General features: G+C 43.9%; 1 protein-coding gene across 3 annotated transcripts in view; it reads left to right on the forward strand.

Annotated features, from left to right (window-relative positions):
- The window catches only part of LOC135899943 (kinesin-like protein KIF20A), a 93,898-nt gene continuing 70,299 nt past the window's right edge, over positions 1 to 23,599 (forward strand). Inside the window, exons 1-4 of one of the 3 annotated variants that reach the window (XM_070537773.1) lie at positions 1 to 153; positions 11,460 to 11,598; positions 18,336 to 18,487; positions 19,472 to 19,678. In XM_070537773.1, coding sequence (XP_070393874.1) covers positions 11,481 to 11,598; positions 18,336 to 18,487; positions 19,472 to 19,678 — 477 coding nt within the window. In that variant the 5' untranslated portion in view covers positions 1 to 153; positions 11,460 to 11,480. Of the gene's footprint in view, positions 154 to 10,322; positions 10,460 to 10,485; positions 10,741 to 11,459; positions 11,599 to 18,335; positions 18,488 to 19,471; positions 19,679 to 23,599 lie in introns of those variants that run through there. The other 2 variants (XM_065429318.2, XM_065429319.2) reach the window with 2 other exon arrangements.

Here is a 23,599-nt window from a genome sequence, read left to right on the forward strand (position 1 = left end):
CGTCAAACACGGCGACCGACATCGGCCAGCCGTCTCTGCATGGCTGTGGCTGCACCGTGACGTTCCACGTCTACCTTCGGACGTCCCTGGTTGTCCCTGGTTCCTGCTTGCCTCGACAGAGCGACCGTTTCGTTGACCTGCAGTGGTGTTTTGGCTGAGTATCGAGTGCTTTAAGGTGTCTCAATAAGCGTATTTTAGTTCCTGGTTGATTGGCATTCCTTGCGTCAGCCGTCTTGAGCTGATGTCGACCAGTTCTCCTGGCCAGGCGCGATCCGCCTGGTCAGCATCCCTGCCACCTAATGAATTGCCCATAGAATTATTTTTTCGCAGCGGCGTCAGCACCATTCCTGTGGCGCTTGTGCCTACCAATGGAGGCTCCATCAGGATCACGAATCCTCAGGCTGTACAGAAGGCACTCAAGGCCACGTCTAACCACTTCCAGACCATCACTGATGTACGAGCGTTCGGACGGGGAGGTATAGTGTGTCGTTCACCCGACCAGACCTGTGTAGAAGACCTCTTGAAATGCACTTCATTCGCTTCCACCCCGGTGAGTGCTTTTATTCCGCCTCACCTTGCGTGCACCAAGGGTCTTGTGCGGGGCGTAGACTCCCGATTAAGTCCTATGAAACCCTGGACAAGCTATCCGCAGCAGGCGTCATTGCCATCTACCGTTGCAATCGACTGGCCAATAACGAGAGGGTTCCGACAGAATCTGTTATTGCAACGTTTGTGGGCACATCATGTCCATCTGAAATAAAGGTGTGGCCTCTTGTGTTCCGTGTAGAGCCGCTTGCGTCACGTCCAATCCAGTGTAAGAATTGTTGGAGATGGAGATTCGGGCACAGTGCAGGAGGATGTAAGTCTAGCTTGCGTTGCCGCACCTGTGGGGATAGCCATTCTTCAAGTGAATGCTCTACTCAATCTCAAAAGTGCTGCCTCTGTGGGGGAGAACACCCAGCAGACTATTCGAACTGCTCAGCTCGCGCTCAAGAAATACAAATTCTTGAAATAATCGACCGCCGTCGTTGCTCCCGAAGAGATGCAATTTCAGTTATCAAAGACAGGGCCTTCGGATACTCTGGTGTTACAGCGCGCAACACTTCGAGCATGGATCTTAACCTCTCAGAAGCAATTGACTCTGCTGTGGAAAAAGCAATGGCTAAAGCGATGGATAAATTGATATCCAGTCTCTCTGACTGCTTAGCGCAAATCATTTCCAGTCACATGATGCAAATAATGCAGCCAACTAGGACACCAATGCAGTGCCCAGTATCTAACGCCACACCTCGAACGCCTAGCAACGCGGTAGAGACGCCTTCCACAGTTGAAGAATATTCCACAGACACTACTGCGCTAGTCCAAACACGCGAGGATGAGCCCTCTTATTCAGACACTGTTATTGTCACAGACATGGAACTTGACACTCGAGCTCCCAAACGTATGGGGTCCCCAATTTCAAAAACTATGAAACCAAAATCGAAAAAGAGTCAACCAACTCCTGTGCTTACAGAAAGTATTCTAAAGGCGGCAGTTGCCGCTGCTGTGCGTTCAACACCATTGGACAGTTGAAAGTGCTGCAGTGGAACTGTCGTTCTATATTTTCAGCTTCAACAGATTTATCTTGCCTATCTATTCAATTCAATCCAGATATCTTACTTCTTCAAGAAACGTGGCTTTCACCAGAGAAAAATTTTCATTTAAAAGGTTTTCGGTCCTTCCGATTAGATAGAGACTCGCGAGGTGGAGTATTAATGATACTTGTTTCCAGTAAAATTTGTCACAAGGCAAAAATTTCTTTTCAAATCATGGACTGCGACTGTGAAATTTTGGCCATAGATTTATGTCTCCCAGGATACCATCCATTTTCAATTGTAAATGCTTATTTCCCCATCGGTGTGCAATGTACGCGTAAACTTGATAGGGCTGTGGCTGCATGTAGAAAAGAAATTTTGTTTGTAGGGGATTTTAATTCACATCACGTGTCGTGGGGACAAAAAACAGATTTGTGTGGTAAGCGACTTTGGGAGTGGTCTATTGATAGTCACCTTTCATGTCAGAACACAGGACAAGTAACGCTTGTTAGAGGACCCTTCCGTTCAGTGTTAGATTTGACATTTTGTAGCGCTGGCATCAAGGTATTGTCGTGGGTAGCGGTTGAATCAGCAACCAACAGCGATCATCTTCCTGTGTCATTTGAAATCAATTGTCAAATAACATCTTTAGATTACAAGGCATGCACATTTATGGACCATACGAAATTTAAGACTTTCTTGCGTTCTGCCGTTTCGAAACTTGCCAATGCCAATGATAAGGAAATCGCTTCAACCATTTGCTCAATTCTAGAGGATTCCCGGAAGCAAGCTGAATTTGTCATCCCTTCGGCTAAAGGCACCGCTTGTCGTTGGTGGAATAATGAGTGTACGCGGGACTATAGAAAAAGAAAGGCCGCTTGGAAAACGCTTCTGCATAATCAGTGCCCGACCAATTGGAAAAATTATCAGTTTTATTCTGGTGTATTTAAGCGTACTGTTAATCGAGCCAAAGAGGAATACGATATTAGACATTACGATTATCTATCTAATTCGAAAAATAAGCGTGCTTTATTTTCATTCCTTCGAGCTAGAAAGGTGCTACCAACACCCTTAACATTAGATTCAATTGTTTTGACCCCGCAGGAACTGAGCGCCTCCCTAGAAGGGATTGCCGAAGGCTTAGAAAATCGATTTACGGCCAGGCTTCCGGCTATTCATTCTACATTAGGTCCTTGGGATGACTTTACTCCAATTTCCTTAGCTGAACTAAATGAGACTTCACTATGTTTACCGAATTCAACCCCTGGCCCTGATGGCGTCACAAATGCAATGTTAAAAATATTGTTACAGGAATCGCCTAGCGTTCTTTTAGACCTGGTGAATTATTCAATTAAATATGCATGGATTCCGTTGCACTGGAAGCTTGCCAAGGTAATATTGATGCTTAAGAAACAAGAAGGAAGGTATGTATTAGAGAACATTAGGCCCATTGCGCTTACATCAAACGTAGTAAAATTCATTGAGAGGCTCCTTCACCGTCGCATCATGAAATTTGTTAATGATAATTCCCTTCTTAGTCCCTGTCAGATTGGTTTCAGGGCCGGCTGCTCCATCTGGCATGCCCACGTCGACTTAGAAAGCCGAATACAACTCGCTCGACGTCATAGGCAATACGCTGCCTTAGTGACGCTCGATATCGCTAAAGCATACGACACTGTGGAGCACACAATATTGATCAATCGGTTAACTTCCTGTGGTGTTCCTGGGTATATAGTAGCGTGGATTCGGTCATTCTTAGGTGAAAGAGAATTCTATTGCTACGCAAGCGGCATTTCTTCTTCTAGACACAAACAAACGAGAGGCGTACCGCAAGGCTCAGTTCTTTCCCCGGTACTTTTTAATATTCTCATGAGCACATTACCTCGTCATCAAGAAATAACTACTTATGTTTATGCAGACGATATTGCGTTTTTTGCATCTGCAAACGACATCCACACGCTATACCAACGGCTGCAAACTTACCTTTATGATCTGGAGAGGTGGTTAGATACTAGTCACTTCACCCTCAATGCCAGCAAATGTGCTGTTCTCGTATTTCCGATACGTGACATAGTGCACATTTCATTGTCTTACCACCTTCAAGACATACCACAGGTGGAATCTGTTAAATACCTCGGAATTATTTATAATGCCTCTCTCAACTGGCGCTCACACATAGATCATTTGACTGGGAAAGGTACCCGTGCAATTGGCATATTGCGTAGGCTGAGCAGTCGTCGAATAGGATTGAGAAGAGATACACTCCTAATGATATATCGTATGTACGTTCGTCCTGTACTAGAATTTGGTTGCGTGCTCTTCTCTGGAGCTCCAGCCTACATGTCCCGTCCTCTAATCCTCTTAGAAAGAGAAGCATTACGTCTGTGTTTAGGTCTTCCTAAATTTGTTGCAAATTCTATTCTTTATCTAGAATCCCATGTTCCGCCACTTCCGTGCAGGTTCCGGCTTTTGACGGTGCAGACGTTCTTAAGGATTTACGAATCACCACTGCGTCATCCCCAAATAATCTTTATTTCACAACCTGCGTTGTTTTTCGGTGTCATCTGGCCGCGACTACATAATCCGCAAATTATATTTGTCCAAAAATTACTTGACTCTTTGGGCGTGCGCATATGCGATGTTCTTCCTATTACCGACAGAGCTGTTGCCACGGATATTCAATTTGATGACATCTTTCCTAATAACGCAAAATTACTTCCACACCATATTCTAGACGGTATATTGCAAGATCATCTGAAAAACCTTCAAACAAACGTTGTAATTGCTACAGATGCTTCACAATGTGAAGAAAAGTCAGGTGTAGGAATTTTTTCCCCGATTCTCGATTGGGCATTCTCTCTTCGGCTGCCAGATTTCATACCGATTTTTTTTTGCCGAATTCATGGCCGTGGTGCTGGCATTACGCAAATTAGGACCATCAATTACGTCAGCCGTGATAGTCACTGATTCTTTATCACTGTGCTCATCCCTTACTGCTTCTAGTGATTCTCGCGTGATGAGGACATTTCAATCATTGGTACCTGCTTACTTGAGAAGCGTGCGTTTGATTTGGGTGCCTGGCCATAAAGGACTAATCATTAATGAAATTGCAGACTCTCTAGCCAAGGCATCGATAAGTGGCCCGATTCTTCCTTGCTGCCCTTTGACTGCTTATGTTACTGCAGCTAGATTTCGCAGGAGTATCATTATACAGTCAGTGTCAGGCTCCGCAATTACTAACTCGGCGGATTACGGACATCTCCTGCACCCTTGGAACAGAGATTTTTGCCGAACACGGAAAATTGAAGTGTCTATCACGAAGCTGCGCTGCCGTATACCTGCATTGAACTTCTACCTCCACAGGTCTGGTCTGGTCCCCTCCCCATTATGCTCATTCTGTGGCGAAGCGGAGACAATCGACCATTTCTTGTTGTCTTGCAGACGTTTTTCTATTATAAGAAAACGACTACTCGAAATCCCGCTTCGCTCTATTGGTTTAACTTTATCAGTGCCTGTGATCCTGTCTTTTGGAGCCTCCATTGTTGGGTTCAGCAACAGAAATGTTTGCTTGGCGATCCAAAATTACCTCATTGAAACCAATCGATTTCCATGTTAGATTGATCGTTCTCCCTCCCAACCATAGCTTTTTTTATTTCTTATCTTTTATTGATTATTATTGTTATTATTATTATTATCTTATACCCGGTTTTGATCTGATTATTTCCTTTTTTCTCCAAACACAAAACGTTTACTTTTAAACTCACACGCCCAAATTGTTAACTCCCTTGTTATCATTATCATTTTTAGGCACCTAATTAAACCGCCCGATTCTTGGCCAATCCCCCACTGTGGGTATGTGCCACGGCCACTAAGGACAACAACAACAACAACAACAACAGCTTTCGGCGCGATTCAGGAGTAGGTATGGAGTTTTCTGTCAATTTTAGAGGGAGAGTCCAGTCTTGCGAATTTATTAAATATAAACCTGACTGCCTTTCTTTGTATTCGTTCAAGACGCATGATATTTGATTTAGTGTAAGGATCCCATGATATACATGCATACTCTAACTTTCGTCTAATAAATGTAAAATAACACAGTAATTTCACATTAGGAGGGGCATTTTTCAGTTTGTGTCTTAGGAAACAGAGTTTGCGGAAAGCAGAAGAACAAATATCATTAATGTGCATGTTCCATGACAATGTGGAAGTCAAAGTAACACCTAAGTAATTGTAATTGTGAGTTTCACGCAGAGCTGAAGAACCTAGCGTATAAGAAAAAGTTAGTGGGCTTTTTTACGAGTAACACGAAGAAATACGGATTTATCAGCGTTAATAAACATACCCCATTCATTACACCACTTTAATGTGTTATTTAAATTCTTTTCGAGGACAGTCTGATAATTCTTACAGGTTATGTCACTGTACAAAATACAATCATCGCCAAATAGTCTAATTTGCACACCAGGAGTTATGGTTTTAACGATGTCATTTATATAAATTAAAAACAGTAAAGTGAACAGCAACGTGCCGCACGAGATAGATTGTCGGCGCCAGCCTGTATATCGCGAAACGAAAACACTTATAGAGCTGCGCTCACATTTAGCGTTAAGGAGTATAGCAATTGTCGGTGATGTTTTTTTACAGCCATGCTGTATAGAGCTGCCCTCCGGCGGTGGTCGATGACCATCCGTCTACGCGTGTCGCGTCGACACGAAAAAATGTTCGTCTCCAGTTTCTCCCGAATGCTCTATAGCTCTCAACCTAGTGTAGATATCTCAGAAATAATTAGACTGATAATGGCCGCTAAAACTACTCTATGATTACGCCGAGTTACGTTTACTTATCGTAATTAGTTAGTTCCCAGTGAAGTTGTAAACGTTACAGAATTCCCGTCTTGTTTCAATCTTCAACCCCACTCTTACACTCTCTCTGTTAAGGTCCTCAATCATTTGTTGTAACTCGTCTGCATTGTTGCTGAATAGAACAATGTCATCGGCAAACCGAAAGTTGCTGAGATATTCGCCGTCGATCTTTACTCCTAAGCCTTCCCAGTTTAATGGCTTGAATACTTCTTCTAAGCACGCAACGAGTACCATTGGACAGACTGTGTCTCCCTGTCTGACCCCTTTATTTATAGGTATCTTCCTGCTTTTCTTGTGTAGAACTAAGGTAGCTGTAGAAACTCTGTAGATATTTTCCAAGGTATTTACGTAAGCGTTCTGTACTCCTTGATTACGTAATGCCGCTATGACTGTTGGTATATCTACTGAATCAAATGCCTTTTCGTAATCTATGAAAGCCATATAGAAATGCTTCTTATACTCTGCGGATTTCTCGGTAACCTGATTAATGAGATTGATGGGATCCATTGTACAGTATCCCTTCCTGAAGCCCGCCTGTTCCCTTGGTTGACTAAAGTTTAGTGTTGCACTTATTCTATTGGAGAATATTTTGGTAAATATTTTATATAATGCTGGTAGTAAGCTAATGGGCCTATAATTTTTCAATTCTTTAACGTCTCCCTTTTTGTGGATTAGTATAATGTTTGCATTCTTCCAGTTTTCTTGGACCTTTGCACTCGATAGACACTTCGTATAAGGAGCCGCCAGTTTTTCAAGCATTATGTCTCCTCCATCTTTGATTAAATCGACTGTTATTCCATCTTCTCCTGCCGCTCTTCCTCGTTTCATGTCTTGCAACGCCCTTCTGACCTCATCGCTAGTTATTGGAGGAGTTCCTGTCTCCTGTTCATTACTGTTTCTAATTGAGGTATCCTGATTCCTCTGGGTACTGTACAGGTCAGTATAGAATTCTTCCGCTGATTTTACTATATCTTCGAGATTGCTTATGGTATTACCCTGCTTAGCTTTCAGTGCATACACCTTGGTTTGTCCTATGCCAACTTTCTTTCTCACTGATTTCAGGCTGCTCCATTTTTTACGGCTCCTTCAGTCTTTCTCACGTTATAGTTTCGAATATCCCTTATTCTCGCCTTATCGATCAGTTTTGACAGTTCTGCGAATTCTATCCTATCTCTTGAGTTGGACACTATCATTTTTGTCGTTTCTTTATTAGGTCCTTTGTTACTTGGGTGAGCTTGCCTACTGGTTGCCTTGGTGCCTTGCCTCCTATTTCAATTACTGCTTCTGAAGCCTACCTAGTTACTGTTTCATTCATTAGCTCTATGTCTTCATCATCTCTCTGTTCTAAGGCTGCATATTTGTTTGCAAGTACCAGCCTGACTTTGTCTGCTTTTACCCTTACTGCCTCTAGGTTGACCTGTTTCTTCTTGACAAATTTTGCTCTTTCTCTCTTCAAATTTAGGTGAATTCTAGCCCTCACTAACCTATGATCACTGCACTTTACCCTACCTATCACTTCTACATCCTGCACTCTGCTGGAACAGGCAGAAAGTACGAAGTCAATTTCATTTCTTGTTTCACCATTAAGGCTTTTCCAGGTCCACTTTCTGTTGCTACACTTCCTGAAAAAGGTGTTCATTATTCGAAGCTTATTCCTTTCTGCGAATTCTACCAGCATCTCTGCTCTAGCGTTCTTAGAATCGACGCCATGGTTGCCAAGTGCTTGTTCACCAGCCTGCTTTTCCCCCATTTTTGCATTGAAGTCGCCCATTACTACAGTATACTGAGTTTGCACTTTTCTAATCGTTAATTCAACATCTTTATAAAACTGATCTACTTCCTCATCATCGTGTTTGCATGTTTAAGCGCAGGCTCGTACTACCTTTAATCTATACCTTTTATTAAGTTTGATTACGACTACAGCTACCCTCTCATTAATGCTGTAGAATTCGTCAATGTTGCCCGCTTTGTTCTTATGGATTAGGAATCCTACCCCGTATTGCTTCTTATCTAGGCGACCTCTATAGCAGAGGGCATGTCCGTTATTCAGCAATGTATAAGCCTCACCAGTTCTAATCTCGCTAAGGCCGATGATATACCAAACAATGTCTGATAATTCCTCAAAGAGTCCTGCTAAGCTGGCCTCACTCAGGAGAGTTCGGGTGTTAAAAGTTGCAATTAAGGGTCAGTTTCCAGTGGCGGCTTGTCCGGACCCAGAGATTCTTAGCACCCTCTGCTGCGTTACACGTCTGACCGCCGCCTTGGTCAGGTGCTCCGCAGCTGCTGGGGACTGCGGGCTATTGGGTAATTGAGTGAGCCATGTGGGATAAGAAAAGAGCAGATTGGGTGAGGGAACAAACGCGAGTTAATGACATCTTAGATGAAATCAAGAAAAAGAAATGGGCATGGGCAGGACATGTAATGAGGAGGGAGGATAACCGATGGTCATTAAGGGTTACGGACTGGATCCCAAGGGAAGGGAAGCGTAGCAGGGGGCGGCAGAAAGTTAGGTGGGCGGATGAGATTAAGAAGTTTGCAGGGACGGCATGGCCACAATTAGTACATGACCGGGGTTGTTGGAGAAGTATGGGAGAGGCCTTTGCCCTGCAGTGGGCGTAACCAGGCTGGTGATGATGATGATGATGTGGGAGGGGGTGGCCGAATACTGCACCAGGGTGGCCAATTCCTGATCTGGTGAGGGAGTGTTTTGTTGAAGCTTTGTGGGCAGTGGCGTAGCAACAGGGGGGGCCGGGGGGCCGTGGGCCCCGGGTGCAAGGGGCCAGTGAGGGGGGGGGGTGTCATACTTCTGAAGGCACCCCTCTCCACCGGCTACACCCGGAGAGGGGGGTGACAGAAGACCTATGGGCCCCGGGTGCCAGACGACCTAGCTACGCCACTGTTTGTGGGCCTTCCTAATTTGGTTGTACCTGGATTAGTACAGCCCCGCTCGCTCTCGGCATCTTTTGCTGGTGACAGGCGTCACTCCAAGCCTGCAGATGTTGTGCTTGAACAGTGGAGGGCAGCAACACTGCAAAGCAGGCGGTTGCCAACAGCGTCAGTGCAAGACCGGCGGAGCTTGTCCGATGTGTCCGTGGCAATGTGGGTGTGCGTTGAGGGCACGAAGTCGGCCACTCTCCCTGGAACACACCTTTGTAGTTTTTTGGGCCCGTGTCTTTCTCGAAGAACATGTTGTTCGCGAGAAGAGCTCACTTCGGAGCGTTGTGTACTAGCTTGAAAGATGTTTTGGGTCTGTGAGAGCGACTGTCAATCAGCAACAGACGCACTCAAGTAATCACGGCGCGGGTCTTCGTCATCTTCAACGTGCCCAGGAGTGCGTCTGCTACACTAAAACTCTTACGGAAATTGCGTAGGCTTTGTTCTGACGCGCGTAAGCAGCGCGCAGTTCCGGCCGGTTCTGTCAGCTCGTAGCACTGCAAGTTCAAAGCTCGCGCCTAACTTCTCCGGCGTGCTGATTGGAGGCGCTAAGGGAGATGGCACACCAACGCACCTGCATTTCCGGCTTCAAAAACGTTACGTCAAGGCATAGTCAAAGCCTCTACTATTTTATTTCTTTCCTCCATGCTCCCCCTATCCTTTTCCTTTCTTTAGCGAGGAAGTCTCAACCGCTTTCACCGCATGCAGTCAACCCAGTCAAAAAAAGTATGGCCTTCGAGATACAATTTTGTTGCTCGGAGAGATTCGTCGCTAGGTGGTGGATTTGGACACCACTTCTTTTAATGTAGAGGCTTTTAGATAACTGTTGACTTGCAGTTCCTGTAGCTTTTTTTTTAAATATTTGCCAGAGTTATCTTACACAGCTCTGGGGCCAATCATGGAGAAAAAAAAAATGGGACCAATGGGACCAATCAAACTTGGCTCTGCAGGTCACGTGGCATTTCGTAAACGGTAAGCACGAGATTTAAGCTGTTTAACCGACATTGCACACATTGCTATTGTCACTGACTGTCGTTGTTCCTTTCACAAGTTGCCTGTGATACTGAAACTGCCGTCGCCCTAATAAATGTAAGTGGTCTCGAACCCTAGGCGCAACCGTTGTGGTGCTTGTCGGTTCCCAACTTCCACTTTTCTTTGTACTGAAAAATTAAGCAGAACCCATGCGCTGTGGGAGGCCGTTTAAGCGAAGCTTTCTGTGGTGTTTGCGAGAAACGCTGTTTCTAGTTCAGCCACCATTCCTGAACATCTTTAGCTCGCGGCGAAGTCGGACGCGTTTTCACCGAGATACGCCTCGCTCAACGTAAACTTTGGGCGGACCGACATCGCAGACACGACTGGCAGGAAGCAGAGTATGTCGCACGCACTACTCGCCGAACCGAACTCGTCCTGCGCGAAATTTTTCTCAGGGTATTTCTATAACCTGTAAATGACACGGTCAGGTTCAATTGCTCGTGTTCCAAGCTATTCTTCGCTGCTTATCGGCGCCGGTACACTTCGCGTTTACAAACCAGCATTCGCTTTCGAAGAACTTCAGTTTGGCCTAGTTGGTATTTACTGCAAACCATATTGACCGCAAAAAAGACGGGGACAGAGGAAAAAAAAAAACACATAAACAGCACAGGCGGTTTCACATAAACCGCTTGTGCTGTTTATGTGATTTCTTCCTCTGTCCCCGTCTTTTTTGCGGTCAATATGGTTTGCAGCATTCGCTTTCGTTCTAAACCACACTTGGCTGCTCCGCCTCGGTTTCTGCATTCTCCTAGACTAGCCCACTGTGCAAAACAGCGTTTACCCGCAAAGTTCGGGGATGAGGCAAAGAATTGTAATTTTGCACAAGAGCGAGTCTGCGTTCAGTGGTGTGCTAGGCAGGACCCTTGCACCTGCAAGCCTGCCACCCAGTGCAGGGAAAAAGTCTTCGCCTCAAATAAGCCCTCCAATACACATTGCTTGCACACGCCGCTTGCTTGCAAAATATGCTTCTTTCTTTTTCGTCCCATACACAAGGACTGCAGTACTGGCAAGCGCAGTGACAACGTAATGCTGACATAATTGAGATGTTTTCTTGCAGCTTGTGTGGACTTGCACAGCCATGGAAAGGCCGGGAAGACCCTACACGGGTTCGGCGGAGTCTGCTCAGTCGGCAAGCGCGGAACTTCTGCCACCAGTTGAGACAGTGTGTAAACAACTTGATGCCAACCTTGCTGCAAGTGAGTCTTCACTTTTGCTCCTGAAATTTCATTTTGGCTGTTTAATGTGGTGCTTGATTCAGCCTCATAAATGTGCACCTCGCACTGGTACCTTATTCGGAGCATAACGGCAGGTGTAAATGGCAGCTTGGGCGGAAACGGTGCTCCTATCAGTCTGTAGGTAGGTACTTAGTGGCATAACATAATATGGAAAAAAGACCGCACATTCAGCGCTGAATATTGTCAAGTGAAAAATGACACTTTGTGAGCTCGTTCTGCACTGTTCCACAATGGTAAGGCTGGCATATCAGTACAATAGTCCAGCACTAAGCAGTGTGACCTTTTGTCATAAATGTGTGTGGAAGATTTAATGCTTGCTATTTGACAACTTGTGGCAGGGTGGTCATGTACAGTGTTCATGGCAGCCATGCAGCACATATATGTGCTTTCTAGCAGATGGAGCAGTATATGTACTCAAGTTGTTAAGAGATGTTAATTGGAGATAAATTGGAGCACCACTTTGATTTAATTTTATCTCATCCACATCCTATCATTTTGTTGGTTCTTGTCACAAGCTTGAAACCTCTTAGTGGTTTTACAGGACACATGTTTAGACGTGTTATTTCAGCACCACTAGTAGCATGTTTCTCCAGTACAACAGCGAAAAACTTGGAGGGTGCTTAAGCTTCGCCTTTAAGAGTGGATGGCAATAGTGTTACCAGGCCCTGTTGACACTGACACTGGATATTCTGTGACACGGCGATAGAAAACAATGGCGAGCTGATCCTGGCAGCAATTCAGGGCAGAGCAATGGCTCATACCCCCATAAGCAAGGAAAAGGGGGTTTGTGTTTGAGTTTCCGCATAACAAAACTGTTTTCTCGTATATTCAGATTATCTTCTCCTATATTAAGATAACAATATCGTGCTATCATGTTTGGAGGTTGTGTGCAAGTCGGACTTTACAAATTTTCTGATGCATTTTACTCAGAGCAATTCTATTAGTTTAATAACGCCCATTCACCACGTGGAGGGCCTGCGTGGACAATGCCAACACTGGATTTCCTCCATGGAACCCTTAATCTATCGTGTTAAAAGTTTAGTTTTAGTGCAATCCCTTTCAAGGCCTTATAGTTTCCCAGGAAAGCCCTGCCATTTCTTGAGTTGCCCTGTGCGTGCCATGTTGCAGCAAAATGCATGCAGCATATAGTTGCACACATGTAAATGCAACCCAAGATACACTGTGCACCCTTGGCTGATATGGTCGATGTATCTAAAACATTACTTTCTATTCAAAATTGATGCAGCTCGAAAGACTCGGAGAAAAGTGTGATATTCCATCTTGCACTAGGAGAGCAGTTATGAAGCACCTGGCATTATTCTGTTCTTTTTGTATTTTGTATGCCTACACTTTCTCCTTCAGTTATGGGCCCTTAAGGTTAGAAAAGATATGCATGTCGTATTCCCTGTGTTGACTGCAGTAGCCATACTAAATGCTAATTAGTGCAAAAAACGTTTGCATACTTTCAAGCATTCCAAGTGCACTTCAATTTCAGTTTCAGTTTATTGAGCGTTTGAAATGTTTTACAGAAGTAACTCTAGGAGGTTCCATAGTCAAAGACTGAGGAGGGACCTCCAACAAAAAATACATAGAAAAAGTTTACTTAATGCGGTTAACAACAGCAGTAGCAATCCTAGGAACAGTAAGTATTAACAAAGTCGAGTCATAGTAATTACAACAAAGTATAAACACGAAAAGCAGATCCAAGGAGTATTATTCGACATACAGAACGTAAAAATTATAGAACACAATCACTTTTCCAAGAAGTGGCGACGAATTTTCCTCTTAAATAAATGAATGGAAGGAGATGATTTAATGGAGGGTGGTAGTGAATTCCATATTGATGTTGCCAAAAAGTTCGCAGTAAGTTTGCCGTAGTTAGTGCTTGGTTGCGGTAGGAGGTAGTTATTATGGTGTGAAAATCGAGTGCCAGTGAAATGGGGGGTTTGGTCTTTTGATATCAACAAAATTGGTAGTTCTCCTCGACAAAATTTATACGTCAGGACACTAAGACAACATTTATTTAAATCCACTACGGACAGAATATTATATGTGCGGAGTAATGGCAGAGCACTACATGAAAAATGGCTGTAACTTATTATTCTCAAAGCTTGGTTTTGTGTGTGTTGCGGTGGTGCCAAGTGAGTTGCGTAAGTGTTACCCCAAGAAGAAATGCAGTAAGAGATGTGGCTGTGAATAAATGCGTAGTAGAGTGAAATTAATATACGTATAGGAAAATATGGGCGGACTTTGATTAGTATTCTGATACCATATGCTGCTTTACGCATTAATAATGATATGTGATTTGTAAATTTCAAATGATTGTCCAGTTCAACTCCAAGAAATGTTGCATGGTCAACAGCCTGAAGCGAAGTCGGACCAATGTTAATGCATGGCTTCTCCTGTACACTTTTTTGCGCGGATGAAAAAATTAAATTTCGATTTAGTAGCATTGATACTGAGCATATTATCTCGGCACCAATTAACGATTTTAACCACGTCTGCATTAAGGTGAGATATTAGAGATTCCAAGGAAGTGTTAGAAGAATAAATTGTTGTGTCGTCAGCGTATAAAATACAACTGGAATGTGTAATGTATTCTGGAAGGTCATTGATGTACACGAGGAATAAAATTGGTCCTAGTATTGAGCCTTGTGGAACCCCTATGTTAGTTAGTTTGGCACGCGAATGTGTATCAGAAATAGAGACGATATGTTTTCGATCATGTAAATAACTGCGAATTAGGGAAAGTGCTGGACCACACACGCCAACAGCGTTTAGTTTAGCAAAAAGTATGTCATGATTTAATGAATCGAATGCTTTAGAAAAATCAATAAACAAGGTACCAGCCAATTTACCTGTGTCAATGGCTGTTTTAAGATGATCAGTTAAAGTAATGAGCGCTAATTCAGTTGAATAACCAGATCGAAAGCCAAATTGATAAGAGGACAAAATACTGAACTTTGTGAAATAGCTAGTTAAACGTACTACGAATAACTTTTCAATTATCTTGCTGAAAAATGATAAAATAAATATAGGGCGGTAGTTTAATAACGAGTTCTTGCTACCCTTTTTGAAAACAGGAATGACTTTGGCGATTTTTAAGCAGCTAGGAAAGACACCAGTTTTGAATATTAGATTTATTATGTGTGAGAGTTTGTCACTGATAAGATGAGCTATAAGCTTTACATGAGATGAGTTGAAGTTATCTAAACCAGCTCCAGTGTTCTTTGCGCTCAGAATGGTCATGCGCACTTCTTCTGGAGAAACTGGACAAAGAAAAAAACTGCGTGGCAAACGATAAGCCTTGTCGATGTGAACTGAGAGACATGGCTGGTTGGGGCAAAAAGAATCGACAAAGGCGTTAGCAATGGCTGAAGGATTATTAAGGGTTTGTTCCCCAACTTGAATAGCAGTTATGGCGGGATTTGGCGATGTTCTATTCAAAAATTCATTGATAATTTTCCACTGCTTTTTAGAATCGTTGCCAGCACGGTCAATTTCCTTTTCATAACTGGTGTGAGCTTTTAATTAGGCTCTACGTGTGGGTCCTTTCTGCTGGCTAAAATTCGAACTTTCTCATGTAGCAGCACTAGCAGTGGAAAACATTTGCAAATAGCAAGCCACAGTTGCATTTCTACTTCATACTTGCCTTTAACCCTTAATGCAGTCATCGTGAAGCCACATTTTTGTATATTGCTCAGAAATGTAGCACTTATGTCACTTTCTGCAGTACTGAAAGGGTTAATGAGATTCCTGGTCAAAAGAGGACAAAATCAGCCTTATTAGATTATCAACTCTGCACAACTGCACCAAAGTGAATAGTTGATTGCTTTATACTGTTCATCTTACAGCATCAGCTATTGAAGGGATACTAAAGAGAAACACTGAATCAGTTTAGATTGATCAAGTATTCTTGCTCTAGTTTTGCTGATTTCACGATAATAGGCTGATTATTAGAAGAAAAAATGATAGTCAAACTTTGATTTCCGAGTTTCGTGCCGAAACGCCAGTGCCGGTAAATCAGTGTGACATCATGGATTACAAATTATTTTTTTGCCTTTTCGGCCATTGTGCTTCAGTAATAGTTCTTGAAACTTGAGTTCAGTATTGGCTCATTTAGAAAACAAAGCAACACATTACTGATAAAATTTTAACTATGCCTGAGGAGATGTTGCGGCTAGCAGGGCTGGGAATTTTCAAGGTGGCGATGTCACCCATTTGATTCTTGTCTTTTCAGGCTTGCCATGCATCTTGTCCCTCTAAGAGTGGCTGTTTTGGTATTGTGGGAGGATAATTTACTAACACAGCTCAAATTATTTCTCTTTAGTGTCCCTTTAAGAGTGCTTTTGTCTAAGAGCGTTATGCTTACTGAATGGGAGTGTTCAGTTCTTTGTTTTTGTTTTCTCTGCACTTTGGACTTTTTCGTTCTGCAGGCCTTAAAAGGGCCCTGAAAAGCTTTTGTAGGTGCTCGAAGAATGGCTTTACTATTAAAGAACATCACCTCACAAATCGCCTGCTGAAAAAATGTTTTTGAATCCTTCAAGTATAAGTGAAGATAGTTATCACACCGATGCATGGCTTTCTCTCTTTCTGTCTCCACTGGCGCACTGGAAGCTCACAGGGGGGCAAGGCCGCGAGCGAAAGTTGAACACTTACGTTTCATTATTTTTGATGCTACTTGAGGTTCAGATGTGTGAGACAGTCTAGCGAGATGAGATGGGTGCTTGGTTTCCTGAAGCTATGTCGCTTAGAGACCAGTCAGCGTATGCAGTTGTCTGATCATCTCGCTGATGAGAGGGCTTGTTGCATCATTTTGGCCACGGTATCCATGCAACACAGCACGGAGGGCATGCTTGGAGGCACCTACATATAACGGATGTATATGGACCAGAACTGCAGATATTTTTCTAGTCTCTTTGAGATCGCAAACGTGTATTCTTCATTTAACTCAATATGAACTATTACAGTATTACTGAGAATTTACTCGCAGTCGCAAAATCCGCCAATACCTGTTGCGCCTGCTTGACTGATCGTAATGTAGCTGTTCACTACACTGCAAACGAGAGATTAAGCAATTTTGCACTGTTTTTGACATGAGATTGTGATATCCCTGTGCCGCTGCATGCAGTGCAATCATATTTAGCTCACGTTCACACGAGCCTAGTCTGCAAATCATCAAATTTTTCTTAGGTGAAGTTTTTCAGGGCTCCCTTAATCGTTATGTTGTGCAGTTGCCCATTTTGTATTGAGCCCAGTATCACACGTAGTCTCTTCGATTTGGCTGTGTTCTCTACGCTAGTTCAGACAGTGCAACACTTTTGCCCTCATTTTGACAGTGCAGCGAGTGTGCCTTGCATTGTGCTCTTCAACTTGATGTGAGGCCAGTGCAGGTGACATGCAAGCTCTTGGTAGCATACATGGTGCAGCACTACTTGATTTGTGGCATGCAGACTTGTATATTACCCGTTTTAGATTCAACAATTACTCTTGTTTGCATAATTAGGCAAGGTATAAGTTAGATGCCAGTATTTATATGCCTGGGTTTGATTTGAAAAGGCTTCTAATGCACTCACTAGCTTTCAATTCAACAGCTTTCTCTTAAGATGCATGTTGTGATGAAAAGACGCCACCCACAGCCATTATTTCGTTGACATTTGTAGAACTGCCACGATTATTTAAATAAATAAAAGGCAATACCTTACCCTTTGTTACATGCTACTTTGCCAAAAAAGCCTTAATTGGCCACAGAGGCTGACGGAGCTCCTTTGTGGCTGAACTTTTCTCCTCAGTTTGCAACAGGGTTACGAGGCATGTGGGAGTTGCTCTGGACTTGCTCGTCATGAAATTGTGCAGCAGTGTGCATAGTACTAGCTGGTTCAGAAAGGGCAGCTAAATTCAAGATGCTTGCTTCTAATCCAGGGCCGTAAATAATAATTTACAATAATTTCTGTCAACTCCTGCACTCTTTCTTTTCGCAATAAAAACTTGCCACTAGTTTTTCCAATTTTGTTTTACGTCCGGTGCCATGTTCTGTATACCACCCATATATTTATTTATTTTGACAGCTTTAAAACCAAAGATTACGTCATTTTTTGTACCACTGCACGTGTTTTCTTTTTTTTTTCCAGAATCCCACTTTGTGCCCAACTGCATTTCTTATATTGATAAATGTTTTTACTGTGCACGTCATTATTTCCTGCGTTTTTATCATGCCCTACCAGTGTGCGTCCTTTAAACCCTGCCAACTGTTCATGCGCCTAGATTCCGTATATTTCTCAGTCTACCTTTGGTTGTAGTTTCTTTTCTTGTTACTGTTGTCATTGTAATTGGTATACTTTATAGTTCTTGTGTGCAGTTTTGCCATATGTATAATGCCAGCCAATATTTTTTTTTCTCTTCGTGTTATCCTTTTTCCCGCCTAACCTTGTATTTGCCGTCATACCACATTATCGTCTATTCCTCTCCTTTGTGTTAAATTGCAAATTTGAGCCATACGTTGTACACCGACAAGTTACTTTGTACTTTTTATTACCCCCCTTACTCAATGCCCTGTCAAGGGGCATGTAAGGTATGTTCAATAAATAAATAAATAATCAAGCTGGGAAAGGGCATTGTTTTCAAGGCAAATGAAGTGTTGAACTAAGTTGTCCACTGTGAGTTGGTGCATGCAATGGGAACACTGCTTTTATTTGCAGGCTCAGCGTTGAAGGTCTATCTACGCATTCGACCTAGAATTGGAGGCAGGTCATTCACAAATCCTGCATTCCAGCCATGTGATGATACAACTGTTGAATCCACAACTGCGACTCTGGAACACCAGCATCAAAAACGCTTTACTTTTACAAAGGTGGGTTTCACAACCAGTGTCTGCCGAGTGAACAATAAGTTTGCAAATGGCAGAATGTAGGCATGAAGTTGCTTAAAAATAATCAGTCTGGTTCATTTATTCTAATTTTGGGAAAAATTCCATAATTGAGGTTTTACTGATATCAGTAGAATGTGTTGCCTATCGGTTGATTCGAACCAGCACAAGGATTTTGCTGTCTCCCACTGTTAGCACCTTGCACAAAATTTTCTGTATTGAGTGTTGTCGATGTCATAGGACATTTGTTTGTCATGAGTTGGGGGCTCAATGGGCTAGAAGTGCTTCTGTTGCTGCCACTGTGCATTTTCAAGCATAAGCTATTTTTATCTTTCGAGAGTAACCTGGGCAATGCTTTGCGATGAGCTCCACTATGCTAACTGGGCTTTCCTGTTGGTAAGCCTGAGTGATAGCTTTTGAATTCTCTGGCAGCATATTATACATTTGGCTGGTCAATATCGAGCGCTCGACAGTACTCTTGTGCTTGACCTGGGAACGTAACTTAGACCTGGCAGAATTCAAGCTGTGCGACTCTTTTGATTGCTCTAGGAGCAGTTGAATGTTCAGCTTGGCCAGGCTTTCTCTGGCCAAGCTGAATTGGTGAGGTACCACTTTGTTGTCTAAGTCCAAAAGAAAACATGACAGCAAGGCAGACAGGTTTCACCTTGTCTTGTATTCTTTGCTGTCATGTCTGTTTGTACATTTAATGTGCAAGCATGCACCCTTTAACCCAGCAGTGTGGATTGTTTGGTGGGGATTTACCAATGTGAAAACTGATGAGTTAGACGTGGCACAGAGAGCAGCATTCTTCTTGCTTGTCTTTCCTCTTCATTGTCAGCTTTTTCATTTGGGAAACATTATGTGCAGCGTTTTAAAGCTTTCATTCAGTTATTCCTCAAAAACAAGCCTCCACTCCTGGCCTTGTTTCCTCATGCTCCGTCTTTATGTTCTCCCCATTCATGTGCTCAGGTGTTTCCAGAGGGCAGCAGCCAGGAGCAGCTGTTTATGGAGGCTGTACGAAATCCAGTGGATGCCTTTGTGAATGGAGCCAATGTGCTGCTCTTTGCATATGGTCCCACTGCTGGGGGCAAAACGTACACTATGCAGGGTCCGCCCACTGACCCAGGAGTGGTGCCTCGCACTCTTGACAGACTATTCAAGCTGCTTGGACCTCAGGTCAGGGACTGTTCGCTTTCTATCTCTTTCCTTGCACTGTCCCACACTATACAGAGGATCGGAAAAATATGAAGGCTTGAAGTGATCGGTGTTCAAACAATGGATATTGCTGGAGCTAATGTTCTGACAAGCAGGGGATTCCACAAGAGATCGGACATGCATGTCCACTTTATATTCTTATTTTGTCTGGTTTATTTATGTGTTATGTAGGCATATTCAAACAGCATGGAACCAATAATTTTATTCCCACAAAGCATTCCTAGCAAGCACGCACGCACACACACACACACACACACACACACACACACACACACACACACACACACACACACACACACACACACACACAATTTGAAGGTGGTAGTGAGTATCCTGCTACTGCTTACTGCAATATTTTACTACTTCATGGTCGAATTCAGTGCATATTAAAAGCTCAGTTGAAAGCTTTCCTGCTCATTTTAGTACGCTTTTTTCTCACTGAAACTTGAACGCAGTGTCAAATATAGACCATTTCCATTGCAACATTCCTGCAAAAGAGTGTTCCTGCAAAATATACAAGATAAGAAAAATAGTTGAATAAACAAGTTTTTCCAAAAAACTCATTTTCAAAAAATAAAAGAAAAGAAAGCTCTGGTCGCAATAAAAAAAAATTTGATGGAAGTCTGCTTATGCCATGCACAACATGGGTACAATATTTCCTCATTTGCTTTTTTTCACAAAATGCAATAAGCCAAATTGGCAGACGTTGCAGGTGCTGGTTTTGATGCCCTGTGGCAGCATGCACACAACACAAATAAATTTGGAGAATACATTTTCATTGAAAACGAGTTACCAGAGCGACATTCTTTTGCAGCAAAGAAATCAGCACTGTAGATATATGTACAGTTCAAACTGATAGACAACCAGCAAAGGCACTGAAGGTAGCATGCTCAACATGAGCCACTTTGGTCCATTATATTTTGTGAACAAAGCTAATGAGGAAATTATCTCACCCATGTTTTGCCAGACATAAGCAGACTTCCATCCAAAAGAATCTTTAAATTGGGACTGGAGGTTTTTCTCTGAAATGATCTTTTTGGGAAAAACTTGTTTATTTAGCTTCCTTTTTTACCTTGTATTTTTTGTAGGGACACAATCTTTTGCAGAAATGTTGTAAGGCAACACTTTATAGTTGACACTCTTCAAGTTCCTGTATCCCCGCAGGGGCGTCTGCGCAAGCAGGCGTTTGGTGTGTTGCGACACCACGGACCCGAGCACACGAGGGTTGGACCCTCCCGCGTGTAGCCGTGCGCGGCTTAGCCGTGTCCGGGGAAAAGGGGATCCTGGGGGTTGAGCCAATGCCGGGTGTTTGGACCTTTACGGCCCCTCGGCGGCGGCAACACACCCCTTTGGCCTCGGCTTCACGTAGACGGCACCCCCGGACTGACCCACCCGGGGGAAATCGGCAGTCGCCTTTTCCTGTCCTCCTCTCCAATCTTCGTCTTTCTCTCTCGCCTTTTTCATCTTTCCTGTCTTCTTTTCTCTTCCATTTACTTCCTGTCTCCACGGCGGCAAGGGTTAACCTTGTGTATGTGCCCTCCCTTGGGTATAATATATTAGGTTATAGTGGCAGTGTACGGCTGGCGCCTGTAGCCTTACCCGTTAAGTCCTGCAGCGTCCCCAAGTTGGGCTCCATGGTGGGTGGCCGCCATTGCTGCTGAAAACATTTCAAATTACTATGGGAACACCCGCATTTCCCCGCCTACTTGATCGTCACCCTCAGAAGAGGGGACGCACCGAAGACTTAAGCACTTGTTTCAACCGCACGAAAGAGACCTATCCAAAATACCACGTAGTACACAGTGAGAGCCCTGAAAAACAAGCTAGATTTATTTCTCCATTCACAGTAGCAAAATCTTTGACCGAAGCCTTAGGGGCAGGTTATAAGGTAACGAAAATGGCTAGCGGGGACCTTCTCCTTGAGATCCCTCAGAAACAACAGTACGAAAAGCTTGGCAGTCTTGTGACATTTGGTAACATACCAATATCTATTACACAACACCGAACAATGAACAGCTCACGGGGAGTCGTGTCAGAGGCAGACCTCCTAGACTTGACAGAAGCTGAACTCTTGGAAGGATGGAAAGAACAAAATGTCACTGAAGTAAAACGTATTATAATTAGACGAGACAACAAGGAAATCCCCACAAAGCATCTTATCCTAACATTTGCATCCAGCACACTGCCAGAAACTATCGAAACAGGATACATCAGATTAAATGTTCGACCATATATCCCCAACCCTAGAAGGTGTTTCAAATGTCAGAGGTTCGGCCATGGCTCGCAGAGCTGCCGTGGTCAAATAACTTGTGCAAAATGTGGAGTGCAGGGCCACCCCTCCGACAACTGCAGTGGCACACCTCACTGTGTGAACTGCAGTGGTGACCATCCCGCTTACTCACGCTCCTGTCCAAACTGGAAGAAAGAAAAAGATATAATCACCCTTAAAGTCAAGGAAAATATTTCGTTTAAAGAAGCCCGTAAAAGGTGCTCTCCTTTCCACAACACACCTTATGCTGATGCGGCGCGTCGGGGGGCGGCGTCGCAGCGGCCAATGCCAAGTGCCATGCCCGCGTGTAGCGAGCAGGCACCTTTGGCTTCTGCCCCTAGGGTGGAAGTAGGTAAGCCTACTCCATCCAACCAGCAAACCGGCCAGGCTACCCTTGGGTTGCCGGCCCCACAAGAGTTATCGGCGGCAACCTGCGCTACACGCAGCGATGCCGCAGTACCGATAGTGGCCCCGAAGGTAGGCGCAGCCGAGGCTGCCTCGACCTCCCCGGCTCCTCCCAGCGCTGGCAACAGCCGGCGCAGCCAAATTCCACAGTGAGCCCCATCGACCTCCGGGCAGGTGGGCGCAGGGGTTTTGCCTTCCGAGGTGAGACTCTCCCGAAAAACTTCTCGCTCGCAAGAGCGAGTGTCCGGCGCCTCACAAGAGGCAATGGACACACCTACCCCCACGGCGCGCCAAGCGCCTAAGGAGCGGCGAGGTTCCCTCGAACGCTTCAAAAAAGGCAAAACCCCGGTTACAGGGCCTCGAAAGAGCTCTGTAATCTAATGCATCACTTCCGTTTCCGTACACACAGCACTAATTTACACTAAATATGGATACGCAAATCATACAATGGAACGTCAGAGGTCTCCTTAGAAACCTTGACGATGTACAAGAACTCATCCACAAACACAATCCAAAAGTGCTGTGTTTACAGGAAACACACTTAAAACCAAAACACACAAATTTTCTTCGACAGCACGTCACTTATCGCAAAGATCGCGACGATGCTATCGCATCATCGGGCGGTGTCGCCATTGTAATTCAAAAAAGCATAGCCTGTCAACGTTTGCAGCTACGAACGGCCCTTGAGGCAGTGGCGGTTCGAGTTATTCTGCTAAACAAGCTTATCACTATTTGCTCACTTTATATACCCCCACATTATAAACTAAGCAAACATGAATTTCAGTCCCTTATTGATGAATTGCCAGAACCCTATGCTGTTCTTGGCGATTTCAATGCACATAACTACCTGTGGGGCGACTCTCGTATAGATGCACGAGGACGTCTTGTCGAACAGTTCCTTTTTTCTTCTGGTGCTTGTCTGTTGAATAAAAAAGAACACACATATTACTCTCTTACAAACAGAACCTATTCTTCCATAGATCTTAGCATAGTCTCGCCGTCTCTACTGCCTGAGCTCGAATGGGAAGTTAACGACAACCCTTACGGAAGCGACCACTTCCCTATACTGCTAAGATCTCCAAAAGAAAATGAATATCCACCGCACGCTCCTAGGTGGAAGATTGAGACAGCCGATTGGGAGAAATTTCAATCTCTTACTAGTATATCATGGGCTGAGCTGTCTTCGTTAGGAATTGATGCTGCAGTCG

Source organism: Dermacentor albipictus, chromosome 4 (assembly GCF_038994185.2).
Source record: "Dermacentor albipictus isolate Rhodes 1998 colony chromosome 4, USDA_Dalb.pri_finalv2, whole genome shotgun sequence".
Classification (NCBI taxonomy): domain Eukaryota; kingdom Metazoa; phylum Arthropoda; class Arachnida; order Ixodida; family Ixodidae; genus Dermacentor; species Dermacentor albipictus.